Source organism: Trachypithecus francoisi, unplaced genomic scaffold (assembly GCF_009764315.1).
Source record: "Trachypithecus francoisi isolate TF-2019V2 unplaced genomic scaffold, Tfra_2.0 Lachesis_group8, whole genome shotgun sequence".
NCBI lineage: Eukaryota > Metazoa > Chordata > Mammalia > Primates > Cercopithecidae > Trachypithecus > Trachypithecus francoisi.
Window position 1 is genome coordinate 67,359,860 of NW_022681473.1, and position 26,561 is coordinate 67,386,420.

The window sequence follows — 26,561 nt, forward strand, 5'->3', positions numbered from 1 at the left end:
AAGTTTCTTGAACATACCAAGCTTGCTTCTGCTTTTGGGCCTTTGTATTTGCTGCTCCCTGTGCCGATGGATGGTCTTCTGGGTAGCACTATGGTTCATATCCCTACTTCCTTCTGGTTTCTGCTCATATGTCACCTTACTGAGAGGTCTTTATTGAATACATTATTTTAAAAAATCATACAGTGCTCCCATCATTCTTTATTCTCCTACCATACTTTTTTGTCTCTTCCATTTGTCTCTATGTGACATATACTTAGTTTTCTGTTTATTTCTCTCCCACTACTAAAATGTAAGCTACTTGAAGGTATGAACTTTGTTTCTTTTGTTCATTCTTCTATTCTCCAGCGTCTAGGACCATGCCTGGCACATAGTAGGCGCTCAGTAAATATTTATAAATGAATGTATATTTAAATTACTTTCTAGAAAGAGTGTGCCAGTTTAGACTCCCTAAGTAGTATGCTGAATTGTCTACTTTGCTGTATCTTATACAGCATTGATGTTATCTTTTAAAATATTTGATTTGTAAAATTGTTGCTTTTAAGTACATTTTGATTATTACTAGTAAAGGAAATTTTTAATATATTTTTAGTTGTATATTCTTTCTGTTGAATTGCTTCTTCATTTTTCATAAGCTATTTTTGAATTGTATGTAGCTAACTGTGAGTGTAGATACATTTGTAGTATAGTAGGTACATAAAAATAACTTATTTTTTATTCCTTAGGTTATTATAGTCACCACATCACCAAGCTCAACCTTCGTCCCCAACATTCTCTCCAAATCCCATAACTATGCAGCAGTCACTAAGCTTGTACCAACGTCAGTCATTGCTTCTACAACCCAGAAGCCTCCAGTTGTTATAACTGCTTCACAGTCCTCTCTGGTCAGTAATAGCAGCAGTGGCAGCAGCAGTTCTACACCATCACCTATTCCTAATACAGTTGCAGTAACAGCTGTGGTGTCCTCTACACCATCTGTGGTCATGTCAACAGTAGCACAAGGTGAGTGCTGTTTCACAATTCTGTCACAGTTGCTATATGGAATTTTGAAGAAAACTTGGTGGATGTGTTTTTCTGCTTTGGATATGAAGGTCCCTACTCTTAGACCCAAGATCACCACCCCATGTACCCCAGTTTGAGTATGTCAAGATGGTAGGTGATTCCATTTTCTTATATTAATATGCTTGCCCCAAGTTGTTTTGCACAGTACCTAATGACCTGGGCTGCTAACATTTACAAAATGTAGGTTAAATCTTGTCACAATGAATTTCAAAGGGCTGTACAAATATATTTAATATAATGAAATTTTTAAATGAGAAATTTGAAATTATATTACCATAGGTTCTTCAGAGGAAACATCAAATACACAACCTCTTCAAAGTAAATGGTAAGAAGTAGGAGGAAGAAGACGGTTTCAAGGATATGCCATTTGCCTTTTCTTCAGTTTCCTACGTTTTTCTTTTCTTTTTCTTACATTTTTCTTTTTTTTGTTGTTGAGACAGGGTCTTGCTCTGTCACCCGGGCTAAAGTGCAGTGGAGCAATCTTGACTCACTGCAACCTCCACCTGCCGGGCCTAAGTGATCCTCCCACCTCAGCCTTCTGAGTAGCTGGGACCACAGGCACACACCACCATACCCCACTATTTTTTTTTGTATTTTTGGTAGAGACGGAGTCTCGCTGTGTTGCCCAGGCTTGTCTGGAACTCCTGAGTTCAGGCAATCCACCCACCTCAGCCTCCCAAAGTGCTGGTTTTACAGGCACCAGCCACTGCGCTCTGCTAGTCTCCTAAATTTTTCTGTATGGATAGATGATGGAAATATTAACTGAAGAGCAACTGAGACCTGAACTCAAGGGCAATGCTGCTTAATAGCAGAGGAGACCGGGCGCAGTGGCTCACGCCTATAATCCCAGCACTTTGGGAAGCGGAGGCAGGTGAATCACTTGAGGTCAGGAGTTCAAGAACAGCCTGGCCAACATGGTGAAACCCTGTCTCTACTAAAAAAATACAAAAATTAGCCGGGCATGGTAGTGCACACCTTTAATCCCAGCTACACGGGAGGCTGAGGCAGGAGAATCATTTGAACCCGGGAGGCAGAGATTGTAGTGAGCTGAGATTGCTCCACTGCGCTCCAGCCCTGGTGACAGAGCAAGACCCTGTCTCAAAAAAAAAAAGGCAAAGGAAAGGAAATGTGGAAATCTCAGTTCCATTTTAGCTTAGTTTCCTAATACCTTTGTGTTCCTCCCATATGAAAGACAAATAGTATATCGTCAGAAACTTCCTTTTTTCAGTGTTGGTAGGTCTTAAGAGAGTGATCAGAGGGAAGCATATATTATATAGAATTCATACCCATATTTAGAGTCTGTTAAAGGGAGCTTAGAAGCAATATAGAAGGGTACTTGGTATTAGTTTTCATTGAGTTTTATGTGAATAATACATAACTCAAGACAGACTGGGGCTTGGAAATATTCTAGTTTATGAACTAGGCGTGAATGCAAGCACTTGAGTAGGAAAACAGTGTCTTGATTGCTTTAATGATGTGTTGTGTGTTTTATGTAACTAAGCAAGGAAGAGATTACATAGATATGATGCAGTCACTGTTTCTTCACTCTGCAGCTGTTATATAGTAGGATATGGGAGCATCTGTCATTTTCTGGTTCTGATACCCATTTAATGTCTCAATCAATGACAAGAAATAGCAGTCTTCAAATTTCCTTTTGTGTTACCTTAAGTAATTAAAAAAAAATTCCAACATTTCTATTTATACAGCAGTGAATGAGAATATAGTCCTGTTAAATACAGAAATATTTATTTTTTGAGACAGAGTCTCCCTCTGTCGCCCAGGCTAGAGTGTAGTGGCGTGATCTTGGCTCACTGCAACCTCCGCCTCCCGGGTTCAACCAATTTTCCTGCCTCAGCCACCCCAGTAGCTGGGACTATAGGTGTATGCTACCAAGCCTGGCTAATTTTTATATTTCTACTAGAGGTGGTGTTTTGCCATGTTGCCCAGGCTGGTCTTGAACTCCTGGCCTCTAGAGATCCCCCCACTTCAGCCTACCAAAGTGCTGGGATTACAGGTATGCACCCTCATGCCTGGCCTAAATATAAAAATAATTTTTATACAGAAAATTTGTTTAAAATGTTGGTTACAAACATGTTCCGAATTCACCATTTTATCATTTGAAAGCTGAGAGAAGGAAAGGCCACTTGACTCCTCACTTGACTGATGCGTGTATCAACCCTAATAGGAATTATCATCTATTGATAGTTGTTTTTCTCTGCCAATACTCATCAAACAGTTTGCTGGTTTTACTGTATTAGAAAGATTATTGTTTTTCCAAGATAGATGTTACTATTTGAGGTAAGAGATATTTCTCTTGGTTACTAATAAAATATCTTTAAGCAAAATGAATATTCCAGGCTTCTATTTTTCATTCTTAATTTTCTCCAGGTAGCCACTGAATCTCTTAGGAACTTACGACTTTCTTCATTTTCTCCTTTGCTTCTTAGCATTCTACATCTGTTTGAGTCTTAAGTAATTATAGGGGAGCTGGAAGTGACATCTCAGAGATTTCTCTTAAAGTCACTGGAAGTTAATAGAGAATGAAGGATGTGAAAGTAAACTCTGAATATAGATACTCAAGTAAACGATGTGATTATTTTGTTTCTGTTTGACATATTTAATTTAGGTGTTATTAGTACTAAGAAATCAAGGAGTTTTATTTTTTTTTTAAAAGGTACTATTGGTGGAAGTGGTAACACATAGACTGCATTTGTGATTCTGCCTGCAGGGCTTCTGTAGCAGCTTCTGTGTGGGTACATCAGGCCAGAGGGCATTCAGTGTCTGCTTCTACTAAGGACTACAGACATATTGTTTTAGAGCTGATGTATCTCTGGTTATGCTTGTAGGGGTAGCTGGTGGTAGAGGGGAAAGGGTCTTAGCAGTAACTTGGTAAATGACTCCATTTTTGTAAGTGTAGTGATGGTCCACACTACATTAATTGATGTAGTTATGTCTCTTTTAACTTAGTGGTCTTCTCTCTCTTTTGTCCTTGCAACTTACTTGTTGAAGAAATAACTAATTTTTCCTGAGAGTTTCCCATAGTCTGGATTTTACTGATTTCATTTGTGTAGTGTAGTTTAACAAGGTCTCCTGTTCAATTTATTTCCATAAAACTGGTAGCCAAATCTAGGAGCTTGATTAGATTCAAGTATGATTGTTTTTGGAAACAGGAAGAATGAACATTTCATAAGTGGTGGTGTATGCTTCTTGTTGCATCATTTTAAGAGACACATAATGTCTGTTTTTTCCCTTTAGTGATGTTAACATTGACTAGAGGATACAAGTGTTACCAAATGGTTTTAATAGCTATTAATAATCTTTGCCTAGATCTATTATTTTATTGGTTATTGCAAAATGCATTTTATCTTTATTTTCATTTATTAGCTAGAATTCTTAAAGAAGAACTTTCCTGGCTGGGCATGGTGGCTCAAGCCTGTAATCCCAGCACTTTGGGAGGCCCAGACGGGCGGATCACGAGGTCAGGAGATCGAGACCATCCTGGCTAACATGGTGAAACCCCGTCTCTACTAAAAATACAAAAAACTAGCCAGGCGAGGTGGCGGGCGCCTGTAATCCCAGCTACTCCAGAGGCTGAGGCAGGAGAATGGCGTAAACCCGGGAGGCAGAGCTTGCAGTGAGCTGAGATCCAGCCACTGCACTCCAGCCTGGGCGACAGAGCAAGACTCCGTCTCAAAAAAAAAAAAAAAAAAGAAGAACTTTCCTTTATTATTATTGCTTACCCTAAGGTACAATTCATATGGGAAAAGCAGGATACATGCCTGATTATTTCTCTTTATTCGTATGTTTTCAGATGAATTGGTTCATCGGCCAATAAGATTTTAACTCCCCACATTATTAAGATTTTTGGTGTCTATCAATACATTGCAGATCTTCCTTCTGGTGCTCACATTGTTCCATCCTTTGCATTGGGAGCCTCTTTAAGTTGGTTTCTAAATTCTTTTGACACAACTCCATTAGTCTTTAATAGTGTCCTTGTTTCATGGTATGTTGAGATGTTCCAGGTTCATCTTGTACATTTTCTCCCCTAGACTTGAAATTAGACATTTTTTCAGGGAGTCCTGGTTTCTTCGTGAAAAATGGTGTTTAGATACCACAATCTGGGCATTGTGGGGTTGTTCATTACTACTGCATTGGTCATTGTTTCTGCATTTTATTGGTGGACACAGCTAGAGTTCTTTTTTGTTTGAGAGGAAATATATCATCAGTTCATGCTGATATTACTAATTCTAATTTATAATTATGGGTTTTAACTTTTTCTATTTGTATGTTTGTATCTTTTTTCTTCTGATGATATAGGAAGAATCTTTAGGAACTTTCTTAGAAAATCCTGATTTCTAATGATTAATAAAATTATACCTTTAATGTATAATACATAATAGTTTCAGAATAATAGAACCAATATGATTATTGAACATAAATTTTTATTGTAGTTATTTCATTTTTAAGGGTATTGTAAGGATATACAAATTACTGTATTTAAAAGTCACTTGAAATAATTCTTTTCTCTGTAGTCAAGCATTATAGTTTAATTTGTTTCTGGGTTTTTTTTTTTTTAGATTGTCATTTTGAAAATTTTCACTAAATTTTATTTATAGTTATATGACATATTTATGTAGTTCCAAAATCAAATCCACAAAATCGGGTATGTTCTGAGAAGTCTGTTTATCTGTGACTTCTTCTTCCAACAGTTATTCTGTCCCCATAATGGGTAATCTTTTTAATTTTTATTTCTCCTTTCATTTTTTAACATATAAGCAAATGTGTATTTATTATATTTTACCTTTTTCTTAGATAAACGTAATATATTATGCAACTGTTGTGCACTTTAATATTTGGAAGGAGTGATTTTTAATTTGGTGGTTATAAGTCTGGTGCTGGTAATATACGAAGAGGTAATAGCTGAAATGTGGTTTGTGTGTATAGAAGGAAATAATTTATATCTTAGATGACTGCTTCTTCACAATTGATTCATCTTCCTTTTTCCTCCAGATTTTGTACTTAACAGACTAGAAGCTGTAATTAGCTTTTATTGTTATCTCTCAAATCCATTCTCAAATGGGCTATTATTTCTTAGATTGATTCCACTTTTTATTCTGCCTGTTTCTTAGATTAATTGTTGCTACTGTTTTTTTAAATTTTACTTTGGTGAGAAAAATTTGCTCTCATCTTGTTCTTTTCATGTTATTTTATGGACTTCATGAATTATTTACCCAATGCTGTGACAATATTCTGCTGACCTTTTATTTTCCCTCCTTGACCTGTTTTCAACCTAACAAGTTACTTCCAATTACATTGTTTCCACTAATATTCCCGCTGTCTGCACTTTATTTACTTTCTTTAGGCTGGCCCTGAAGGCAGTTTCTGTTTTCCATTGCCAGTTTCACAAAATACCTTCCCTGTGAAATCCCCCAACCCTATCAGTTCAACATGGTTCCCATTTAGTATCTAAAAGCATTTAGAGGCCGGGCGCGGTGGCTCAAGCCTGTAATCCCAGCACTTTGGGAGGCCGAGACGGGCGGATCACGAGGTCAGGAGATCGAGACCATCCTGGCTAACACGGTGAAACCCCGTCTCTACTACAAACTACAAAAAACTAGCCGGGCGAGGTGGTGGCGCCTGTAGTCCCAGCTACTCGGGAGGCTGAGGCAGGAGAATGGCGTGAACCCGGGAGGCGGAGCTTCCAGTGAGCTGAGATCCGGCCACAGCACTCCAGCCTGGGCGACAGAGCGAGACTCCGTCTCAAAAAAAATAAAAAATAAAAAATAAAATAAAAGCATTTAGAAGTTATTTAAAACCGGCCGGGCGCGGTGTCTCAAGCCTGTAATCCCAGCACTTTGGGAGGCCGAGACGGGCGGATCACGAGGTCGGGAGATCGAGACCATCCTGGCTAACACAGTGAAACCCTGTCTCTACTAAAAAATACAAAAAACTAGCCGGGCGTGGTGGTGGGCGCCTGTAGTCCCAGCTACTCGGGAGGCTGAGGCAGGAGAATGGCGTGAACCCAGGAGGCGGAGCTTGCAGTGAGCTGAGATCCGGCCACTGCACTCCAGCCTGGGCGACAGAGCGAGACTCCGTCTCAAAAAAAAAAAAAAAAAGAAGTTATTTAAAACCTAACAATATTAGTAGGTCAGACAGTTTCGGAGAACAATAGAGAACAAAGCGCTACCAGTAATCCCACCACTGTACCACAATAGCACTTTCTTTTTCTGTATTATTACCTTTTTACCTATGTGAATAATTTTTTTTTTTTTTTTTTTGAGACGGAGTCTCGCTCTGTCACCCACACTGGAGTGCAGTGGTGCGATCTTGGCTCACTGCAATCTCTGCCTCCCAGGTTCAAGCGATTCTCCTGCCTCAGCCTCCTGAGTAGCTGGGATTACAGGCGTGTGCCACCACACCCAGCAAATTTTTGTATTTTTAGTAGAGATGGGGTTTCACCATGTTAGTCAGGCTGGCCTTGCACTCCTGACCTCATGAGCCACCCGCTTCAGCCTCCCAAAGTGCTGGAATTATAGGCGTGAGCCACCACACCTGGCTGTGAATAATAATTTTTACATATTTGGAATAAAAAGTTCATATTCTATTTGGTAGCATGCTTTCTTCATATATCGTTGCTTCATTAACATTATTCTATTTTTCTATAAATATCCTAATTATTTTCAGAGCTGTTTAATATTTTTATTATTGCATAATTTATTAAATTTATTATATAATACATAATAATTTATTAAATTATTCCCTTATTGTTGGGTATCTAGTGTGTTTCCAGGATTTGATATTCTAGATTTAACTATAGTTAACATCCTTGTGAATTTAATTGAGCCTTCCCTTTTCTTAGAACCAGCACTCAGGAAGGATCAGGATTACCAAATAGAAGAACTGGAATTTTTTTGTAGAGTTTACTAAATGCTGTATTTTATCCCCATGAACTATACCCTTTCGGAATATTTCATTAGTATCTGGCCACTATTAAGTCCTTATTCTTCTTGTTTAAAAAAAAAATAGGGCGGAGGGAATAATTTTGGCGATTAAAAAAAATTGAGTAGCATACTGCTTAACCAGTACAGTTGCATCATCCCGAATCTGAAAATCTGAAATCTGAAATGCTCTAAAATCTGAAGCTTTCTATTCCACACCTGACTTCATGTGGTAAATTGTAATCAAAACACAGGTGCACACCACACAGTTTATTCAGTATTCCCAAGGGAAAAAAGACTCTTTCTGCCTTCTGTAGCAGTAATATATCTTTTCCTTGCACACCCAAATTCCCCTGACACAAGCACTCCCACAGTGGGTAATAAAATGGCGTGTATGCAGGCTAGATGTGCCAATAACAGGTTCCCCGCAATGCTCCACATGGGGCCAAGACCTATGTGCATCACTTACCATGGTTTTTTTGCTTATTTTCTGTTCTGTGGTGTAAAGATGTTGAAAATGTCAAAAAGGCCTGCAGATACCTCTGAGGGGTAATAGTGACACGGAAACGAGGAAGCACTTAAGTTTATCTATAGCACAGAAAGACAAGCTGTTGGAGAAACTGGACAGTGGTGTTAAGTGTGCAGTGTGTTGCAGAAGAGTATGGTGTTGGAATGACTACCATATGTGACCTGAAAAAACAAAAGGATAAGCTATTGAAATTCTGTGCTGAAATGATGAACAGAAGTTAATGAAAAATAGAAATACGCTGCATAAAGCTAAAAATGAAAATCTCGATCACGTATTGAAAGAGTGGATCCATCAGCATTGTAGTGAACTTATGTCACTTAATGGTAATACTGATCATGAAATAAGCAAAGATCTATCATGATTAACTAAAAATTGAAGGAAGCTGTGAATATTCAACAGGCCAGTTGCAGAAATTTAAGAAGAGATGCGGCATTACAGTTTTAAAACTTTGTGGTGATAAAGCATTTTTTGATAACAAAGCAGCAAGAAGTTCATTGACAAGTTTGCCATAGTCACCGCTGGATTACTATCTTATGCCAGAACAAGTCAATAATGCTGATGAAACGTCACTGTTTTGGTGTTAATGCCCCAGAAAGATACTGACTACAGCTGATGAGACAGCCAATACAGGTATTGAGGATGCCAAGGACAGAATAACTGGGATGGGATGTGGTAATGTAGGAGGCACTCATAAATGCTATGATGGGCAAAAGCTTGCATTCTTGCTGTTTTTAAGGAGTGAATTTCTTACCAGTCTGTTATTATGGTAACAAAAAAGCATGTATTACTGGGGATATCTTTTCTGATTGGTTTCCAAACATCTTGTACCAGCAGCTTGTGTTCATTGCAGGGCAGCTGGACTGTGCAACAATGGCAAGATTTTATTTCTTGATGACTGTTCTCATCTTCCAGTTGAAATTCTCCTCAAAAATAATGTTTGTGCCATGTACTTTCTCCCAATGTGACTTTATTAATTCAGCCATGCAGCCAAGGTAGCCTTAGACCAATGAAGAGTTACATAAAAATGCTTTCTTGGGGCAGTGGCTGGCAAGATAGCTGAATAGGAACAGCTGTGGTCTGCAGCTCCCAGCGAGATCAACACAGAAGGCAGATGATTTCTGCATTTCCAACTGAGGTACCTGGCTCATCTCACTGGGATTGGTAAGACAGTGGATGCACCCCATGGAGGGTTAGCCAAAGCAAAGTGAGGTGTTACCTCACCCAGGAAGCGCAAGGGGTTGGGGAACTCCCTCGTCTAGCCAAGGGAAGCCGTGAGGGACCCTGCTGTGAGGGATGGTGCATTCAGGCCCACATACTATGCTTTTCCCGTGGTCTTTGCAACCCACAGACCAGGAGATTCCTTTGGGTGCCTACACCACCCAGGGCCCTGGGTTTCAAGCACAAAACCGGGCAGCTGTTTGGGCAGACACCAAGCTAGCTTTAGGAGTTTTTCTTTGTTTGTTTGTTTTTTGTTTTTTGGACGGAGTCTTGCTCTGTTGCCCAGACTGGTGTGCAGTGATGCCATCTCAGCTCACTGCAAGCTCCGCCTCCCAGGTTCATGCCATTCTCCTCCCTCAGCCTCTGGAGTAGCTGGGACTACAGGCACCTGCCACCATGCCCGGCTAATTTTTTGTATTTTTAGTAGACATGGGGTTTCATCATGTTAGCCAGGATGGTCTCGATCTCCTGACCTCATGATCCACCCACCTCGGCCTCCCAAAGTGCTGGATTACAGGTGTGAGTCACCACGCCCAGCCAGGAGTTTTGTTTTGTTTTGTTTTTCATACCTCAGTGGCACCTGGAACACCAGCGAGACAGAACCCTTCACTCCCCTGGAAAGGGGGCTGAAGCCAGGGAGCTGAGTGGGCTAGCTCAGCGGATCCCAATCCCATGGAACCCAGCAAGCTAAGATCCACTGGCTTGAAATTCTCGCTGCCAGCATTGCAGTCTGAAGTCAACCTGGGTTGCTGGAGCTTGGTGAGGGGAGGGGTGACCACCATTACTTAGTCTTGAGTAGGTGGTTTTTCCCCTCAGAGTGTAAAGAAAGCCACAGGGATGTTCGAACTGGGCGGAGCCCACTGCAGCTCATCAAAGCTGCTGTAGCCAGACTGCCTGTCTAGATTCCTCCTCTGTGGGCAGGGCATCTCTGAAAGAAAGGCAGCAGCCCCAGTCAGGGGCTTATAGGTAAAACTCCCATCTCCCTGGAACAGAGCACCTGGGGGAAGGGGCCGCTGTGGGCGCAGCTTCAGCAGACTTAAACGTTCCTGCTTACCAGGTCTGAAGAGAGCAGCAGATCTCCCAGCAGAATACTCGAGCTCTGCTAAGGGACAGACTGCCTCCTCAAGTGGGTCCTTGACCTCCGTGCCTCCTAACTGGGAGAAACCTCGCAGCAGGGGTTGATAGACACCTCATACAGGAGAGCTCTGGCTGGCATCTGGCAGGTGCCCCTCTGGGACAAAGCCTCCAGGGAAAGGAACAGGCAGCCATCTTTGCTATTCTGCAGCCTCCGCTGGTGATACCCAGGCAAACAGGGTCTGGAGTGTACCTCCAGCAAACTCCAGCAGACCTGCAGCAGAGGGGTCTGGGTGTTAGCAGAAAAACTAACAAACAGAAAGGAATAGCATCAACATCAACAAAAAGGACGTCCACACAGAAACCCCATCTAAAGGTCACCAACATCAAAGACCAAAGGTAGATAAATCCATGAAGATGAGGAAAAACCAGCACAGAAAGGCTGAAAATTCCAAAAACCAGAACGCCTCTTTTCCTCCAAAGGATCACAACTCCTCACCAGCAAAGGAACAAAACTGGATGGAGAATGAGTTTGACGAATTGACAGAAGTAGGTTTCAGAAGGTGGGTATTAACAAACCTCTCTGAGCTAAAGGAGCATGTTCTAACCCAATGCGAGGAAGCTAAGAACTGTGAAAAAAATGTTAGGGGAATTTCTGATTAGAATAATCAGTTTAGAGAAAAACATAAATGACCTGATGGAGCTGAAAAACACAGCACGAGAACTTTGTGAAGCATATACAAGTATCAATAGCCGAATCAATCAAGCAGGAGAAAGGATATCAGAGATTGAAGATCAACTTAATGAAATGAAGCGTGAAGACAAGATTAGAGAAAAAAGATGAATGAACAAAGCCTCCAAGAAATATGGGACTATGTGAAAAGACCAGACCTACATTTGATTGGTGTACCTGAAAGTGACGGGGAGAATGGAACCAAGTTGGAAAACACTTGAAGAGTATTATCCAGGAGAACTTCCCCAACCTAGCAAGACAGGCCAACATTCAAATTCAGGAAATACAGAGAACACCACAAAGATACTCCTCGAGAAGAGCAACCCCAAGACACATAATCGTCAGATTTACCAAGGTTGAAATGAAGGAAAAAATGTTAAGGGCAGCCAGAGCGAAAGGTAGGGTTACCCACAAAGGGAAGCCCATCAGACGAACAGCAGATCTCTCTGCAGAAACCTTACAGGCCAGAAGAGAGTGGGGGCCAAAATTTAACATTCTTAAAAGAATTTTCAACCCAGAATTTCATATCCAGCTAGACTAAGCTTCATTAGCGAAGGAGAAATAAAATCCTTCACAGACAAGCAAATGCTGAGAGATTTTGTCACCGCCAGGCCCGCCTAACAAGAACTCCTGAAGGAAGCACCAAATATGGAAAGGAAAAATCAGTACCAGCCACTGGAAAAACATACCAAATTGTAAAGACCATTGACACTATGAAGAAACTGTATCAACTAACGGACAAAATAACCACCTGGCATCATAATGACAGGATCAGATTCACACATAACAATATTAACCTTAAATGTAAACAGGCTAAATGCCCCGAGTGAAAAACACAGACTAGTAAATTGGATAAAGAGTCAAGACTGATCGGTGTGCTGTATTCAGGAGACCCATCCCATGTGAAGGATACACGTAGGCTCAAAATAAAGGGATGAAGGAATAGTTACCGAACAAATGGAAAGCAAAAAAAAAAAAAAGCAAGGATTACAATCTTAGTCTCTGATAAAACAGACTTTAAACCAACAAAGATCACAAAAGACAAATAAGGACATTACATGATGGTAAAGGGATCAATGCAACAAGAAGAGCTAATTATCCTAAATATATATGCACCCAATATAGGAGCACCCAGATTAATAAAGCAAGATCTTAGAGACCTACAAAGAGACAGACTCCCACACAATAATAGTGGGAGACTTTAATACCCCACTGTCAATATTAGACAGATCAACAAGACAAAAAATTAATAAGGATATTCAGGACTTGAACTCAGCGTTGGACCAAGTGGACCTAATAGACATCTACAGAACTCTCCACCCCAAATCAACAGAATATACATTCTTCTCAGCATCACATCACACTCATTTTAAAATTGACCACATAATTGGAAGTAAAACACTTCTCAGCAAATGCAAAAGAACAAAAATCGTAACAGTCTCTCAGACCACAGTGCAATCAAATTATACCTCAGGATTAAGAAACTCACTCAAACCCACACAACTACATGGAAACTGAACAACCTGCTCCTGAGTGACTACTGGGTAAATAACAAAATTGAGAAGGAAATAGATAAGTTATTTGAAACCAACGAGAACAAAGACACAACGTACCAGAATCTCTGGGACACAGCTAAAGCAGTGTTTAGAGGGAAATTTGTAGTACTAAATGTCCACAGGAGAAAGCAGGAAAGATCTAAAATTGACACCCTAACATCACAAGAGAACTAGAGAAGCAAGAGCAAACAAATTCAAAAGCTAGCAGAAGTCAAGAAATAACTAAGAGGAGAACTGAAGGAGATAGAGACACAAAAAGCCCTTTAAAAAATCAGTGAATCCAGGAGCTGCTGTTTTGAAAAGATTAACAAGATAGAAAGACAACTAGCCAGACTAATAAAGAAGAAAAGAGAGAAGAATCAAATAGACACAATAAAAAATGATAAAGAGGATATTACCACTGATCCCACAGAAATACAAGCTACTATCAGAGAATACTATAAACACCTCTACGCAAATAAACTAGAAAATCTAGAAGAAGGCCAGGCGCAGTGGCTCATGCCTGTAATCCCAGCATTTTGGGAGGCCAAGATGGGTGGATCACCTGAGGTCAGGAGTTTGAGACCAGCCTGACCAACATGGAGAAACCCCATCTCTACTAAAAATACAAAAAATTTAGCCAGGCATGGTGGCACATGCCTGTAATCCCTGCTACTCAGGAGGCTGAGGCAGGAAAATTGCTTGAACCTGGGAGGTGGAGGTTGTGGAGACTGTGCTATTGCACTCCAGCCTGGGTAACAAGAGTGAAACTCCGTCTCAAAAAAAAAAAAAAAAAAACCTAGAAGAAATGGATAAATTCCTGGACACACACACCCTCCCAAGACTAAACCAGGAAGAAGTCAAATCCCTGAATAGACCAATAACAAGTTGTGAAACTGAGGCAGTAATTAATAGCCTACCAACCAAAAAAAGCCCAGGACCAGACAGATTCGCAGCCAAATTCTACCAGAGGTACAAAGAGGAGCTGGTACCATTCCTTCTGAAGCTATTCCAAACAATAGAAAAAGAGAGACTCCTTTGTAACTCATTTTATGAGGCCAGCATCATTCTGATACCAAAACCCAGCAGAGACACAACAAAAAGAAAATTTCAGGCCAATATCCCTGATGAACATCAATGAAAATATCCTCAATAAAATACTGGGAAACTGAATCCAACAGCACATCAAAAAGCTTATCCACCACAATCAAACTGGCCTCATCCCTGGAATACAAGGCTGGTTCAACATATGCAAATCAATAAACGTAATCCATCACATAGACAGAACCAATGACAAAAACCACATGCTTATCTCAATAGATACAGAAAAGGCCTTTGATAAAATTCAACACCCCTTCATGCTAAAAGCTCTCAATAAACTAGGTATTGATGGAACGTATCTCAAAATAATAAGAGCTATTTATGACAAACCCACAGCCAATATGATACTGAATGGGCAAAAGCTAGAAGCACTCCCTTTGAAAATCGGCACAGGACAAGAATGCCCTCTCTCACCACTCCTAGTCAATATAGTATTGGAAGTTCTGGCTAGGGCAATCAGGCAAGAGAAAGAAATAAAGGGTATTCAACAAAGGGTATTCAAATAGGAAGAGAGGAAGTCAATGTGGAGAAATCGGAACACTTTTATACTGTTGGTGGGAGTGTAAATTAGTTCAATGATTGTGGAAGACCGTATGGCAATTCCTCAAGGATCTAGAACCAGAAATGCCATTTGACTCAGCAATCCCATTACTGGGCATATACCCAAAGGATTGTACATCATTCTTCTATAAAGACACATGCACATGTATGTTTATTGCAGCCCTGTTCACAATAGCAAAGACTTGGAACCAGACCAAATGCCCATCAGTGGTAGACCGGATAAAGAAAGTGTGGCACATATACACCATGGAATACTATGCAGCCATAAAAGTTGATGATTTCGTGTCCTTTGCGGGGACATAGATGAAGCTGGAAGCCATCATTCTCAGCAAACTAACACAGGAACAGAAAACCAAACACTGCATGTTCTCACTCGTAAGTGGAGTTGAGCAATGAGAACACATGGACACAGGGAGGGGAACATCACAACACTGGGGCCTATTGGGGGATGGGGGAAAGGGGAAGCATAGCATTAGGAGAAATAACTAATGTAGATGACAGGTTGTTGGGTGCAGCAAAGCACCGTGGCATGTGTATACCTATGTGACAAACCTGCATGTTCTGCACATCTATCCCAGAACTTAAAATACAGTAATAAAAAAGTGCTTTCTTGAACAGCATGGTAACAGCAGTGAACAGAGGCATGAATGTGGAAGGTTTTCAACAAGAGTTTAAATTGAAGGATGCCATATATGCTGTTGCCAATGCTTGGAACATAGTATCTAAAAACAGTTGTGCATGCCTGGCACAACCTCTGACCTGGGACTATGTTTAGTGATGATGATCAAAGTAGTGACTTTGAAGGATCTTGTATGTCAGATTAGGAAAAAAATGATGTCTGACCTCTCCTCCTAATATTTGCAAAAAAAAATATACCTTCAGAGTCTGTCTGGAAGGTGGCTGAAGTGGATATTTAAGAAGTTTTTAACATCATAATGAGGCTCCAGTTACTCCAGTTGACTGATAGTGAAATAGCCAAAATGGATCTGAATCAAGGTGGTCATAATAGTGATGATGAAGATGACATTAACACTGCAGAAAAAAGTCCTATACATGACATGGTGAAAATGTGTGATGATCTTACTGAAGGACTAGAGCAGTGTTCATTTATAACAGAGTAAGAAATCATGTCAGTTTATATAATCAGAGAGAAAATTCTAAAGCAAAAACTGTTGTTAATGAGACAGATGAGGCCGGGTGCAGTGGCTCATGCCTGTAATCCCAGCACTTTGGGAGGCGAGGCAGGCGGATCACTCGGCCAGGAGATCGAGACCATCCTGGCTAACATGGTGAAACCCCAACTCTACTAAACAAAATACAAAAAATTAGCTGGGCATGGTGGTGGGTGCCTGTAGTCCCAGCTACTTAGGAGGCTGAGGCAGGAGAATGGCGTGAACCCAAGAGGCGGAGCTTGCAGTGAGCGGAGATCGCACCACTGCACTGCAGCCTGGGCGACAGAGTCTCCTGGTCTCTCATCTGCTTCTGATGCTTCTTATTACCTAAAAACAAACACAGAGACAGAAACAGGATACAGTAGCCTTTTAATCAAAACACACATCAGATGTAGACTGAAAGCCTGTCTTCATTTGTTCTTGCTCTTGTTTAACAGCTGATACAAGTATTCCGGTGATACTACCGTGCTGCTAGGTTACCCTGAACATAATTATTTTTTAACTGTATCAGTAGTATGTAATTTTTTTTACTGTTAGATACTTACGTGTAAATAAATGTAAGAAAATGATTGCTTATCAGTAGCATACAAGTTCAGAGTCAGGAATGGTGGTGATACCTAATAACCGCAGATTGTCCACATGGATGCCCAAGATAGTGACACCTTTGCTTTCTGATGGTTCAGTGTATACAAACCTTGCACAAAATTATTTAAAATATTTTATAAAGTTTATCTTCAGGCTGTGTATAAGGTTTATGTGAAACATAAATGATTTTCATGTTTCGACTTGGGTCACATTCCCAAGATACCTTGTTAGGCCTATGGAGATATTCCCAAATCTGGAAAAGATTCAAAATATGAAACACTTCTGGTCCCAAACATTTTGGATAAGTGATACTCAAACTTTATATCATTTTACACCTGATTTTTTTCTTTAATATCTATGGGTATAACACAAAACACAGGTAATGTTTTTAACATTTATGCATTATCTTTCCCCTTCACTTACATGGCTTTTTCAAACATGTTCTTTGAACTTCATATTTCTCTAGGGCTCATGTTAAAAACTCTGAGTATCTCATGTTTATTCAAAATTACCAATGTAGCCTAAACCACAGTTCTTCCAAACATGGATTAATATCTTGGTTTCAGTGATATTCACAGTAGCCCATATTTTTTTTGTGCATTTAAATGTTTCATAAATTTAAGCTGGGTACATTGGTTCATGCCTGTAATTCCAGCACTTTGGGAGGCCAAAGAGGGAGGGTTGTTTGAAGCTAGGAGTTCAACATCAGCCTGGGCAATGTAGCATGACCTCATCTCTACAAAAAATACAAAAATTAGCCAGGCGTGGTGGTATGCACCTGTAATCGTAGCTACTCAGGAAGCCTGAGTCAGGAGGACTGCTTGAGCCCAGGATTTGGAGGCTGCATTGAGCTATGATTGTGCCACTGCACTCTAGCCTGGGCATTAAAACAAGACTGTCTCAAAAATAAAAGCAAAGTTTAATAAAGTTATTGTTACAGAGTCCATGGATTATTTATGCTATTTTATTTTTTTATTTTTTATTTTTTAGCTAGATCTGGAGATTCTTATATGGATTGTTAATATCTAAACTTACTTGCAAAATATGATGTGATTGAATGAATATCTTTACATAAATCTGCAGTGATCGAGTGATTAGTTTTTCACAATAAAATTTATTATCTCACAAAACCAGAAGTCCAGAAGGGAGGCTCAAGTTAGGCATTAGCTCATTTGAGCCATCAAGGAATTTATTTTCACCTTTCTCTTTGCTTTTCTTGGTATATTGGCTTTTTTCTTGGGTAATTCTCATCCTGGGCAAGTTGAGTACATTTCAGGTACTACATCCAGCTGTGACAATGTCAGAGAAAAAAGAGACAATCCCCTTCTGTGGGTCTATCTTAGGAAAGAAAACATCTTTCCCAGAAGTCTTCCATGAGATTCTTTTTATGGTATGCTGGCCACAACTGTGTCATATGTCCTACCTAAACTAGTTCTTTGCAAAAGTAATGGGGCCACCATGACTAGCTTTGATCAATTAGGAATTGCCTGTATGACTGGCTTAGGGCCAGCCCTCTGAAAGTACATGCCAGTGCCTTGTGGATTCTTTGGGAAAGAAAACAGGTTCTATTAGAAAAGAGGAGGGCAGAGGAGAAAGAAAATTAGACAGGCAACCAAGAGTGTATGCTGCATTCAATTATTTAGTAAATGGTTTTAGAACAATTGACTTTTCATTTGGTTCTGTGCATGTCCATGTTACTTGATGGACTTGATCAGATTCTCCTTGTTTTCACTTTTTTTTTTGGTCTACTTGTTATGTCAGTTACTGAAAGAGAAGTGTAAAAATCTCTAGCTATATTTGTGGCTTTGTACATTTCTCCCTTTAATTCTGTCAGTTTTTATACACATACACTTAGGATTATTGTGTCTTCTTGATGAATTAACCCCCTTTTCATTATGAACCATTCCTCTTTATCTCTGGTAACCCTTGATGTTATCACCAGTGTTTCCATGTCCGCCTTTTCTGATGTTAATATAGCCACTCCAACTTTCTTATGATTACTGTTTGCTTGATGTATCTTTTTTTTTTTTTTTTTTTTTGAGACGGAGTCTTGCTCTGTCGCCCAGGCTGGAGTGCAGTGGCGTGATTTTGGCTCACTGCAACCTCCGCCTCCTAAGTTCCAGCGATTCTCCTGCCTCAGCCTCCTGAGTAGCTGGGATTATGGGCGTGCACCACCACGCCTGGCTTATTTTTGTATTTTTAGTAGAGTCGGGATTTCACCATGTTGGCCAGGCTGGTCTCAAACTCCTGACCTCTGGTGATCTGTCCACCTCGGCCTCCAAAAGTGCTGGTATTAAAGGCGTGAGCCACCGTGCCCGGCCTACTTGATGTACCTTTTTTCATTATTGTATTCCTTTTTTTTTTTTTTTTTGAGACGGAGTCTCGCTCTGTCACCCAGGCTGGAGTGCAGTGGCCGGATCTCAGCTCACTGCAAGGTCCGCCTCCCGGGTTTACGCCATTCTCCTGGCTCAGCCTCCCGAGTAGCTGGGACTACAGGCGCCCACCACCTCGCCTGGCTAGTTTTTTGTTTTTTTTTTTTTTTTTTTTTTTTTTTTTTTTAGTAGAGACGGGGTTTCACCGTGTTAGCCAGGATGGTCTCGATCTCCTGACCTCGTGATCTGCCCGTCTTGGCCTCCCAAAGTGCTGGGATTACAGGCTTGAGCCACCGCGCCCGGCCTATTGTATTCTTAACCCATCTGTGCCTTTGTATTTAAAATATATCTCTTACGAACGTTGTATAGTTAGGTCTTTTTTTCCCAGTCTGATAATCTCTGACCTTTAATTGGAAGGTGTAGTCCATTTACATTTAATATTAATTATCAGTAGGATTGAGTTTAAGTCTGTCATCTTGGCAATTGTTTTTATTTGTCATGTTCCTTGTTCCTTTTCCTCTCTTTTCCAGTCTTCTTTTAGATTTATTGATTTTTTTTTTTTAAGGATTCCATTTTATTTCCTCCACTCGGTAGCTACACTTTAAAAAAAAAATAGTTGCTCTAGAGAAGGGTTTTCAACCTCCATATTGTTGACATTTTGGACCAGATAATTTTTTGTTCTTGAGGCTGACCTATGCATTATAGACCTGACCTCTACCCACTAGGTGCCAGTAGCATATGCCCCCTCACCTCTGTTATGAAAATAAAAAATGTCTCCAGTGATTATCAGATATCCTGTGGGATGAGGAGAGGCAGAAAAATTACTATTGGTTGAGAATCCAGATTTAGAGCTTACAGTATGCATTTTCAATGTATAACAGTCTACCTTGAAATAATATACCATTTCATGTATTGTGTTAGAATCTTAAAAGAGTACTTCTATTTCCTCTTTCCCTTCCTTGTGCTATGGTTGTCATACACTTTAATTCTATATATATTTATAAACTTCACATTGCCTTAATTTTTTTGCTTCAAACAGGTGATTTTCTTTTAAAGAAATTACAAAAGAGGGGAAAACAGGTCTTTTAGGTTTACCAGGTTCATCTTATACTTTTCCTACTCCAGCCTTGGAATCAGTCATTTTTTCAAGAAGTCTTGGTTTCTTATAGTAGAAAGTAATAATTAGAAGCTAAGAGATGGGTGCTGGATATGCTCATTGCTAGGGTGTGTGTGTGTGTGTGTGTGTGAACACATGTACATCTGTATTTTCATATATTAAAAGCTGAGTTCATAATGATACATCCAATTTCAATCAAACATTGCATGTTAATTTGTTTCCTCTCTCTCTTTGATAGTGAAAAACCTAACTTCTATTATCTTGAATATACTTATTTATCAGTTTCCTGATATGTAACCAATCTCACATTATTGCTGCTGTTGCCTCCTCTCCTATGCAGATGCTGTCCTCATTCCTCTCAGGCTCTGACATCTGCATACTCCTACCTCAGCCCAGCTGAGTTCTTCTTCTTCTTCTTCTTCTTCTTCTTCTTTCTTCTTTCTTCTTTCTTCTTTCTTCTTTCTTCTTTCTTCTTCTTTCTTCTTTTCTTCTTCTTCTTTCTTCTTTCTTCTTCTTCTTCTTCTTCTTCTTCTTCTTCTTCTTCTTCTTTCTTCTTCTTCTTCTTCTTTCTTCTTCTTTCTTCTTCTTCTTCTTCTTCTCTTCTTCTTTCTTTTTTTTTTTTTTAAGAGACGGGGGTCTCACTCTGGCACGTAAGCTGGAGTATAGTGGCATGATCGTGGCTCACGGCGGTCTATAACTCCTATGCTCAAGGGATCCTCCCACCTCAGCCTCTTCAGTAGCTGGGACTACAGGTGCATGCTGCCATGCCTGGCCTTCTTGTCTCCTTTCAAAGTGTCCCTCAGTCTGTGATTGATCTTGATCTGCGCAACATCTCTTAGAGACACAGGGCAAGGAAAAATTCAACAAATGAGGATGCTGAGGTCTAGAGAGTCATAGTGATTTCTCAAGTTTTATCCTCCATCTTTATAATTCTCTAGAGACATTGTACATATGAACGTGATATTATTTAAAACCTTTTCTGTAAGACAGTGTATTTGTCATGGTGGGGATGTGGTAGAGGAAGGTGTGAAAAACATCCTAAGTACTTGAGAATTAGGCTGTTAGTTTCTTTTTATCATTTCAGCATGCTTAAAAAGTTAATATGATGAGTTATATTCCAGGTTCTCTCAGTTAGGAATATTAACTTATTGACAGATAATAGTCCTTTTAAATAGTTGATGAATTCAGAAAAATTACAGATGAAAAAACTGGGAGAGGGAAGAATATCTGAAACTCATACATCTTTAGTGAAAGTTACTAGTACTCCTTACCTATGTGTGCTTGCTAATATTAGAATCCCACTGAAAAGAACCTCATATCATCAGAATCTTTTTACTGTGGGTATGCTGAGTATGCCCATTTACAACTTTTCATGTGATTATTTAATGATTCAGAGTTCTTAAGAAATGACTTTTTCTGTTTTTATTTAAATTTTTTTTTCCTCTTCACCATTCTCAGAGAAAAGGAAATGAGTTTATCTTGTTCAAAAGATGAATGTGAGTTATTTCATGGATACTATGTTTAAATTGACTGATTAGTACCTGAAAAATAATATTTGAAAATATATAACATATAAATAAGATGCAAAAATTAATAAAATTGCTTTGTTCTTATATTATTCACATTGAGAACCTACATTTTCTAATAGAAAATCTGTTAAGAGACAGGTCTGGGAACATCCTGTCTGATAATTTGTTTCTTTCATTCTCACTTTTCACCAAGGGAAAATCAGTTTGTTTTTAAAATCTGAGAACAATGGTTACCTTCCTTGCAGAGTTTGAGGACTAGATATCATATATGTAAGGTGCCACACATTTTATCTGACACTAGGTGCTCAATAAATTGTACTTTTTGTTGATTTCCCTAGTCTTTAAACTATTATCTACTATGATAACCAGAAGTAACTTTAATTTTGCTTTCCTATCAAATTCTCTTTTCCCTTACTCCGTTTCTACAGGTGTATCTACATCAGCAATCAAAATGGCATCAACCAGACTTCCTTCCCCCAAAAGCTTAGTGAGTGCTCCAACTCAGATTCTTGCGCAGTTCCCTAAACAACATCAACAGTCTCCTAAGCAGCAGTTATATCAAGTGCAACAGCAGGCACAGCAGCAAGTGGCCCAACCTTCTCCAGTAACTCATCAGCAACAGCCGCAGCAGTCTCCTTTGCCACCTGGTATTAAACCTACCATCCAAATCAAACAGGAGTCAGGTAACTGGAAAATGTTTATAAGATATGGTAATTCTGGCCGGGCGCGGTGGCTCAAGCCTGTAATCCCAGCACTTTGGGAGGCCGAGACGGGCGGATCACGAGGTCAGGAGATCGAGACCATACTGGCTAACCCGGTGAAACCCTGTCTCTACTAAAAAAAAATACAAAAAAAAAAAACAAAAAAACTAGCCGGGCGAGGTGGCGGGCGCCTGTAGTCCCAGCTACTAGGGAGGCTGAGGCAGGAGAATGGCGTAAACCCGGGAGGCGGACCTTGCAGTGAGCTGAGATCCGGCCACTGCATTCCAGCCTGGGCGACAGAGCGAGACTCCGTCTCAAAAAAAAAAAAAAAAAGATATGGTCATTCTTCTTTATTCACCAGTTTTTTGAGTCTGCCAGTCCATGAACACGGTATGTCTCTTCATTTATTTAGGTCTTTGACTTTTTCAACAATGTTTTACAGCTTTCAGCATGCAGATTCTGTGTATGTTTTGTTAGATTTCATTTTCTTGGTGTGATTATAATTGGTATTATGATTTTAATTTCAATTTCTACATGTTTTTTGTTAGTATATAAAAATAGTGTTGATCTTGTATCCTTTGACCTTGCTGAATTCACTTGTTAGTTCTCACAGTATTTACATAAATTCCTTGGGATTTTCTGTGTACACAACTGGTCATCTGTAAATAGGGACAGTTTTATTTCTTCCTTTCCAATCAATATGCTGTTTATTTCTTTTTCTTGTTTTATTTTATTGACAAGAGCTTCCAATACTATGCTGAATGAAAAAGAGTGAGGGAAGTGGACATCCTTGCTTTGTTCCTAATCTTCAGGAGAAAACATTCAGTCTTTAACCATTAAGTATGGTATCAGCTGTAGGCTTTTTATAGATGCTCTTTATCCGGTTGACAGAGTGTACTTCTGCTACTAGTTTTTGGGGAGTTTTTATCATGAATGAGTGTTAGATTTTGTGAAGTGTTTTTTCTCTTAAGTTTTTTCTTGTTTAGTCTATTGATTTTCTGTTAAACCAGCCTTGCGTATTTGAAATAAATCCCACTTGGTCATGATATATAATTTTTAAAATACATTGCTGGATTCAATTTGTCTCACTATTCATGAGACATTTTGGTCTGTAGTATTCTTTTTTTTTTTTTTTTTTGAGACGGAATCTCGCTCTGTTGCCCAGGCTGGAGTGCAGTGGCCAGATCTCAGCTCACTGCAAGCTCCGCCTCCCGGGTTTACACCATTCTCCTGCCTCAGCCTCCCGAGTAGCTGGGACTACGGGCGCCACCACCTCGCCCAGCTACTTTTTTATATTTTTTTAGTAGAGATGTGGTTTCACCATGTTAGCCAGGATGGTCTCGATCTCCTGACCTCGTGATCCGCCCGTCTCGGCCTCCCACAGTGCTGGGATTACAGGCTTGAGCCACCGCGCCCGGCCTGTAGTATTCTTATTATTTTTGTTTTGTTTTGTTTTTTGAGACAGAATTTCGCTCTTATTGCCCAGGCTGTAGTGCAATGGCGCGATCTTGGCTCACCGCAACCTCCATCTCCTGGGTTCAAGCTGTTCTTCTGCCTCAGCCTCCTGAGTAGCTGGGATTACAGGCATGTGCCACCACACCCAGCTAATTTTGTATTTTTAGTAGAAACGGAGTTTCTCCATATTGGTCAGGCTGGTCTCAAACTGCCGACCTCAGGTGATCCACCTGCCTCAGCCTCCCAAAGTGCTGAGATTACAGGCGTGAGCCACTGTGCCCAGCCATAGTATTCTTATTTTATACTGCCTTTGTCTGATTTTGGTCAGGGTAATACTGGCCTCATAAAATGAGTTTGGAAGTATTTATTTCCTTTCTATTTTTTGGAAAAGCCTGTGTAAGATTGATGTTAATTCTTTAAATGTTCAGTAGAATTTTCCAGTGAAGCCATCTGGGCCCAGAGAGTTCTGTTTTCAGAAGGTTTTAATTGATGAATTCCATTTCTTGATTAGTTATGGGACTTTTCAGATTATCTGTTTCATCTCGGTTTTGATAGTTTGTGGTTTTGAGGAATTGATCCATTTCTTCTAAGTTGTCTAATTTTTTAGTGTAAATTTATTTGTAGTAGTTCCTTATTATTCTTTTAATGGCTACAGGATGAATATTAATGTCCTGTTTCATTTCTGATATTAGTGGTTTGTATCTTCTCTTTGTCGGACTTGCTATTTATTGCATTCAAAAATTTATTGAATTTTTTAAGAATTAGATTTTTGTTTCATTGATTTTTCCTTTGCTTTTCTGTTAATTTTGTTATCTTTATTATTTCTGTCCTACTCTCTTTGGGTTTATTTTGCTCTTCTAATTTCTTGAGGTGTGAACTTAAATTATTGATTCAAGACATACTGTCTTTTCTAATTACTTAGCATTTAATTCCATCTATGTAAAGACATTTGTCACAAATTTCTCTCAGCACTGTTAGCTGTGTTCCACATATTTTAATATGTGCTGTTTTCATTTTTATTCATTTTTTTGTGTAAGACTTCTTCTTTGACCCATGGATTATTTATAATTGTGTTGCTTAATTTCTAATGGAGATTTTTCTGGGTTTGTTTGTTTGTTTTGCTATTGATTTCGAGTTTGATTTCATTATGGTCTGAAAACACACTCTGTATCATTTAAATTCTTTTATGTTTATTGAGGTTTGTTTTTTCTCCCAGAATATGTTCTACTTTGGTGGGTGGTCCATGGTGCTTGTAAAATACCTATGCTGCTGATGTTAGGTGGGGTATTCTATATATTTATATTAACTAGATTCTGTTGGTTGATTATGTTGTTCAGTTCTCCTATATCTATGCTGAATTTTCTGCGTAATAGTTCTATCAGTTGATGGGAGTGGGGTATTAAAGTCCCCAACTAATTGTTGGATTCTAGTACTGCAAAAACAGCTCTCTCAGTTTTTGCTACATGTATTATATTTTGATGTATCTATTGTTTGATACCTACATATTTAGAAACATTATGTCTTCCTGGTATGTTGATCCTGTCTCATTATGTAGTGTTCCTTTTTTTCTCCAATTAATTCTCTATTTGTTTAAATATAAAGGCTGTTTTTTTTTGGGGGGGGGTGGAACAGAACAATAAACACCTTTATTACACGGGTGAAGACAAAACGAGGATTTATTTGCCTTTCCGGGCCTTGATTTTCCTAAGATAGAACTCCAACTCTTTGCCCTCTAGCACATAGCCATCTGCTCGGCCACACTGTCCCGGCCTGGAAGCAATGCATGCAAGAAGCTTGCCCTGCTGGAACTGCTCCTCCAGGAGACTGCTGATTTTGGCATTCTTTTTCCTTTCATCATATTTCTTCTGAATTTTTTTAGATCGTTTTTTGTTTAAAATCTCTTCTTCCTCAGGAGTCAGCTTGGCTCACTTCTTGCGGCCCAGGGACAGCGCGTAGTGGGACTCGTACCACTGTCGGTACGGTGTGCTGTCGATGAACACGATGCAATTCACCAGAGTCTTGGTACGGACCAGCTCATTATTAGATGCATTGTAGACAACATCGATGATCCTTGTTTTACGAGTACAACACTCTGAGCCCCAGGAGAAATTCCCTACGTCCAGCCTCAGGGCACGGTATTTCTTGTTACCTCCCCGCACACGGACTGTGTGGATGCGGCGGGGGCCAATCTTGGTGTTGGCAGCCGGGCGCCCCAACTCATACTTCCGCTTCTTGTGGTAGGGCTTTCTCTTGCCCCCGGTTTTGCGGCGCTTGTGCCAGTTGTCCCGAGAAATGCCCATCGCTCGGCGCTGGCTGGAAAGAGCAAAGGCTGATTTTTAAAATTTCCGTTCTTAAAATTTAATTCCAATTTAACTTGTAAAGTCCGCCATATAAACTAAATGATGGTAACTAGCCTGCATTAGTATATTCAGTGCATGTAATAGATAACTATATTGATTGGAGGGGAGTGAGTTCTATTGCCTTGTAAAGTATACTTTATCTGTAATTAATATAGCCACTCCTGTTTCATTCATGTTCACATAGTGTATTTTTTTCCTATCCTGTTACTTTCAACCTACTTATATTGTTGTATTTGAAGTGAATTTCTTGTAGACAGCATACAGTATAGTTATATATTCTCATATCAACTTTGCCAATAACTTTTTTTTTTGTTTTTGAGATGGAGTCTCGCTTTATCACCCAGGCTGGAGTGCAGTGGTGCAATCTCGGCTCACTGCAACTTCCGCCTTCTGGGTTTAAGCAAGTCTTCTGCCTCAGTCTCCCAAGGTAGCTGGGATTACAGGTGCACTCCACTACACGCAGGTAACTTTTGTATTTTTAGTAGAGACAGGGTTTCACCATGCTGACCGGGCTGGTCTCAA

General features: G+C 39.7%; 1 protein-coding gene and 1 pseudogene across 14 annotated transcripts in view; one reads left to right on the top strand and one right to left on the bottom strand.

Moving 5' to 3' along the window:
* Nucleotides 1-26,561, top strand: part of EMSY (EMSY transcriptional repressor, BRCA2 interacting) — a 112,589-nt gene that overhangs the window by 28,521 nt on the left and 57,507 nt on the right. For all 13 annotated transcript variants that reach the window (XM_033207865.1, XM_033207857.1, XM_033207853.1 and 10 more), the window contains 2 exons: nucleotides 723-999; nucleotides 21,952-22,206. In XM_033207865.1, coding sequence (XP_033063756.1) covers nucleotides 723-999; nucleotides 21,952-22,206 — 532 coding nt within the window. The remainder of the gene's footprint in view (nucleotides 1-722; nucleotides 1,000-21,951; nucleotides 22,207-26,561) is intronic.
* On the bottom strand, nucleotides 25,302-26,021 carry LOC117081660 (annotated as a pseudogene). Its single transcript, XR_004436236.1, has one exon. The product of XR_004436236.1 is annotated as a 40S ribosomal protein S8-like (transcript).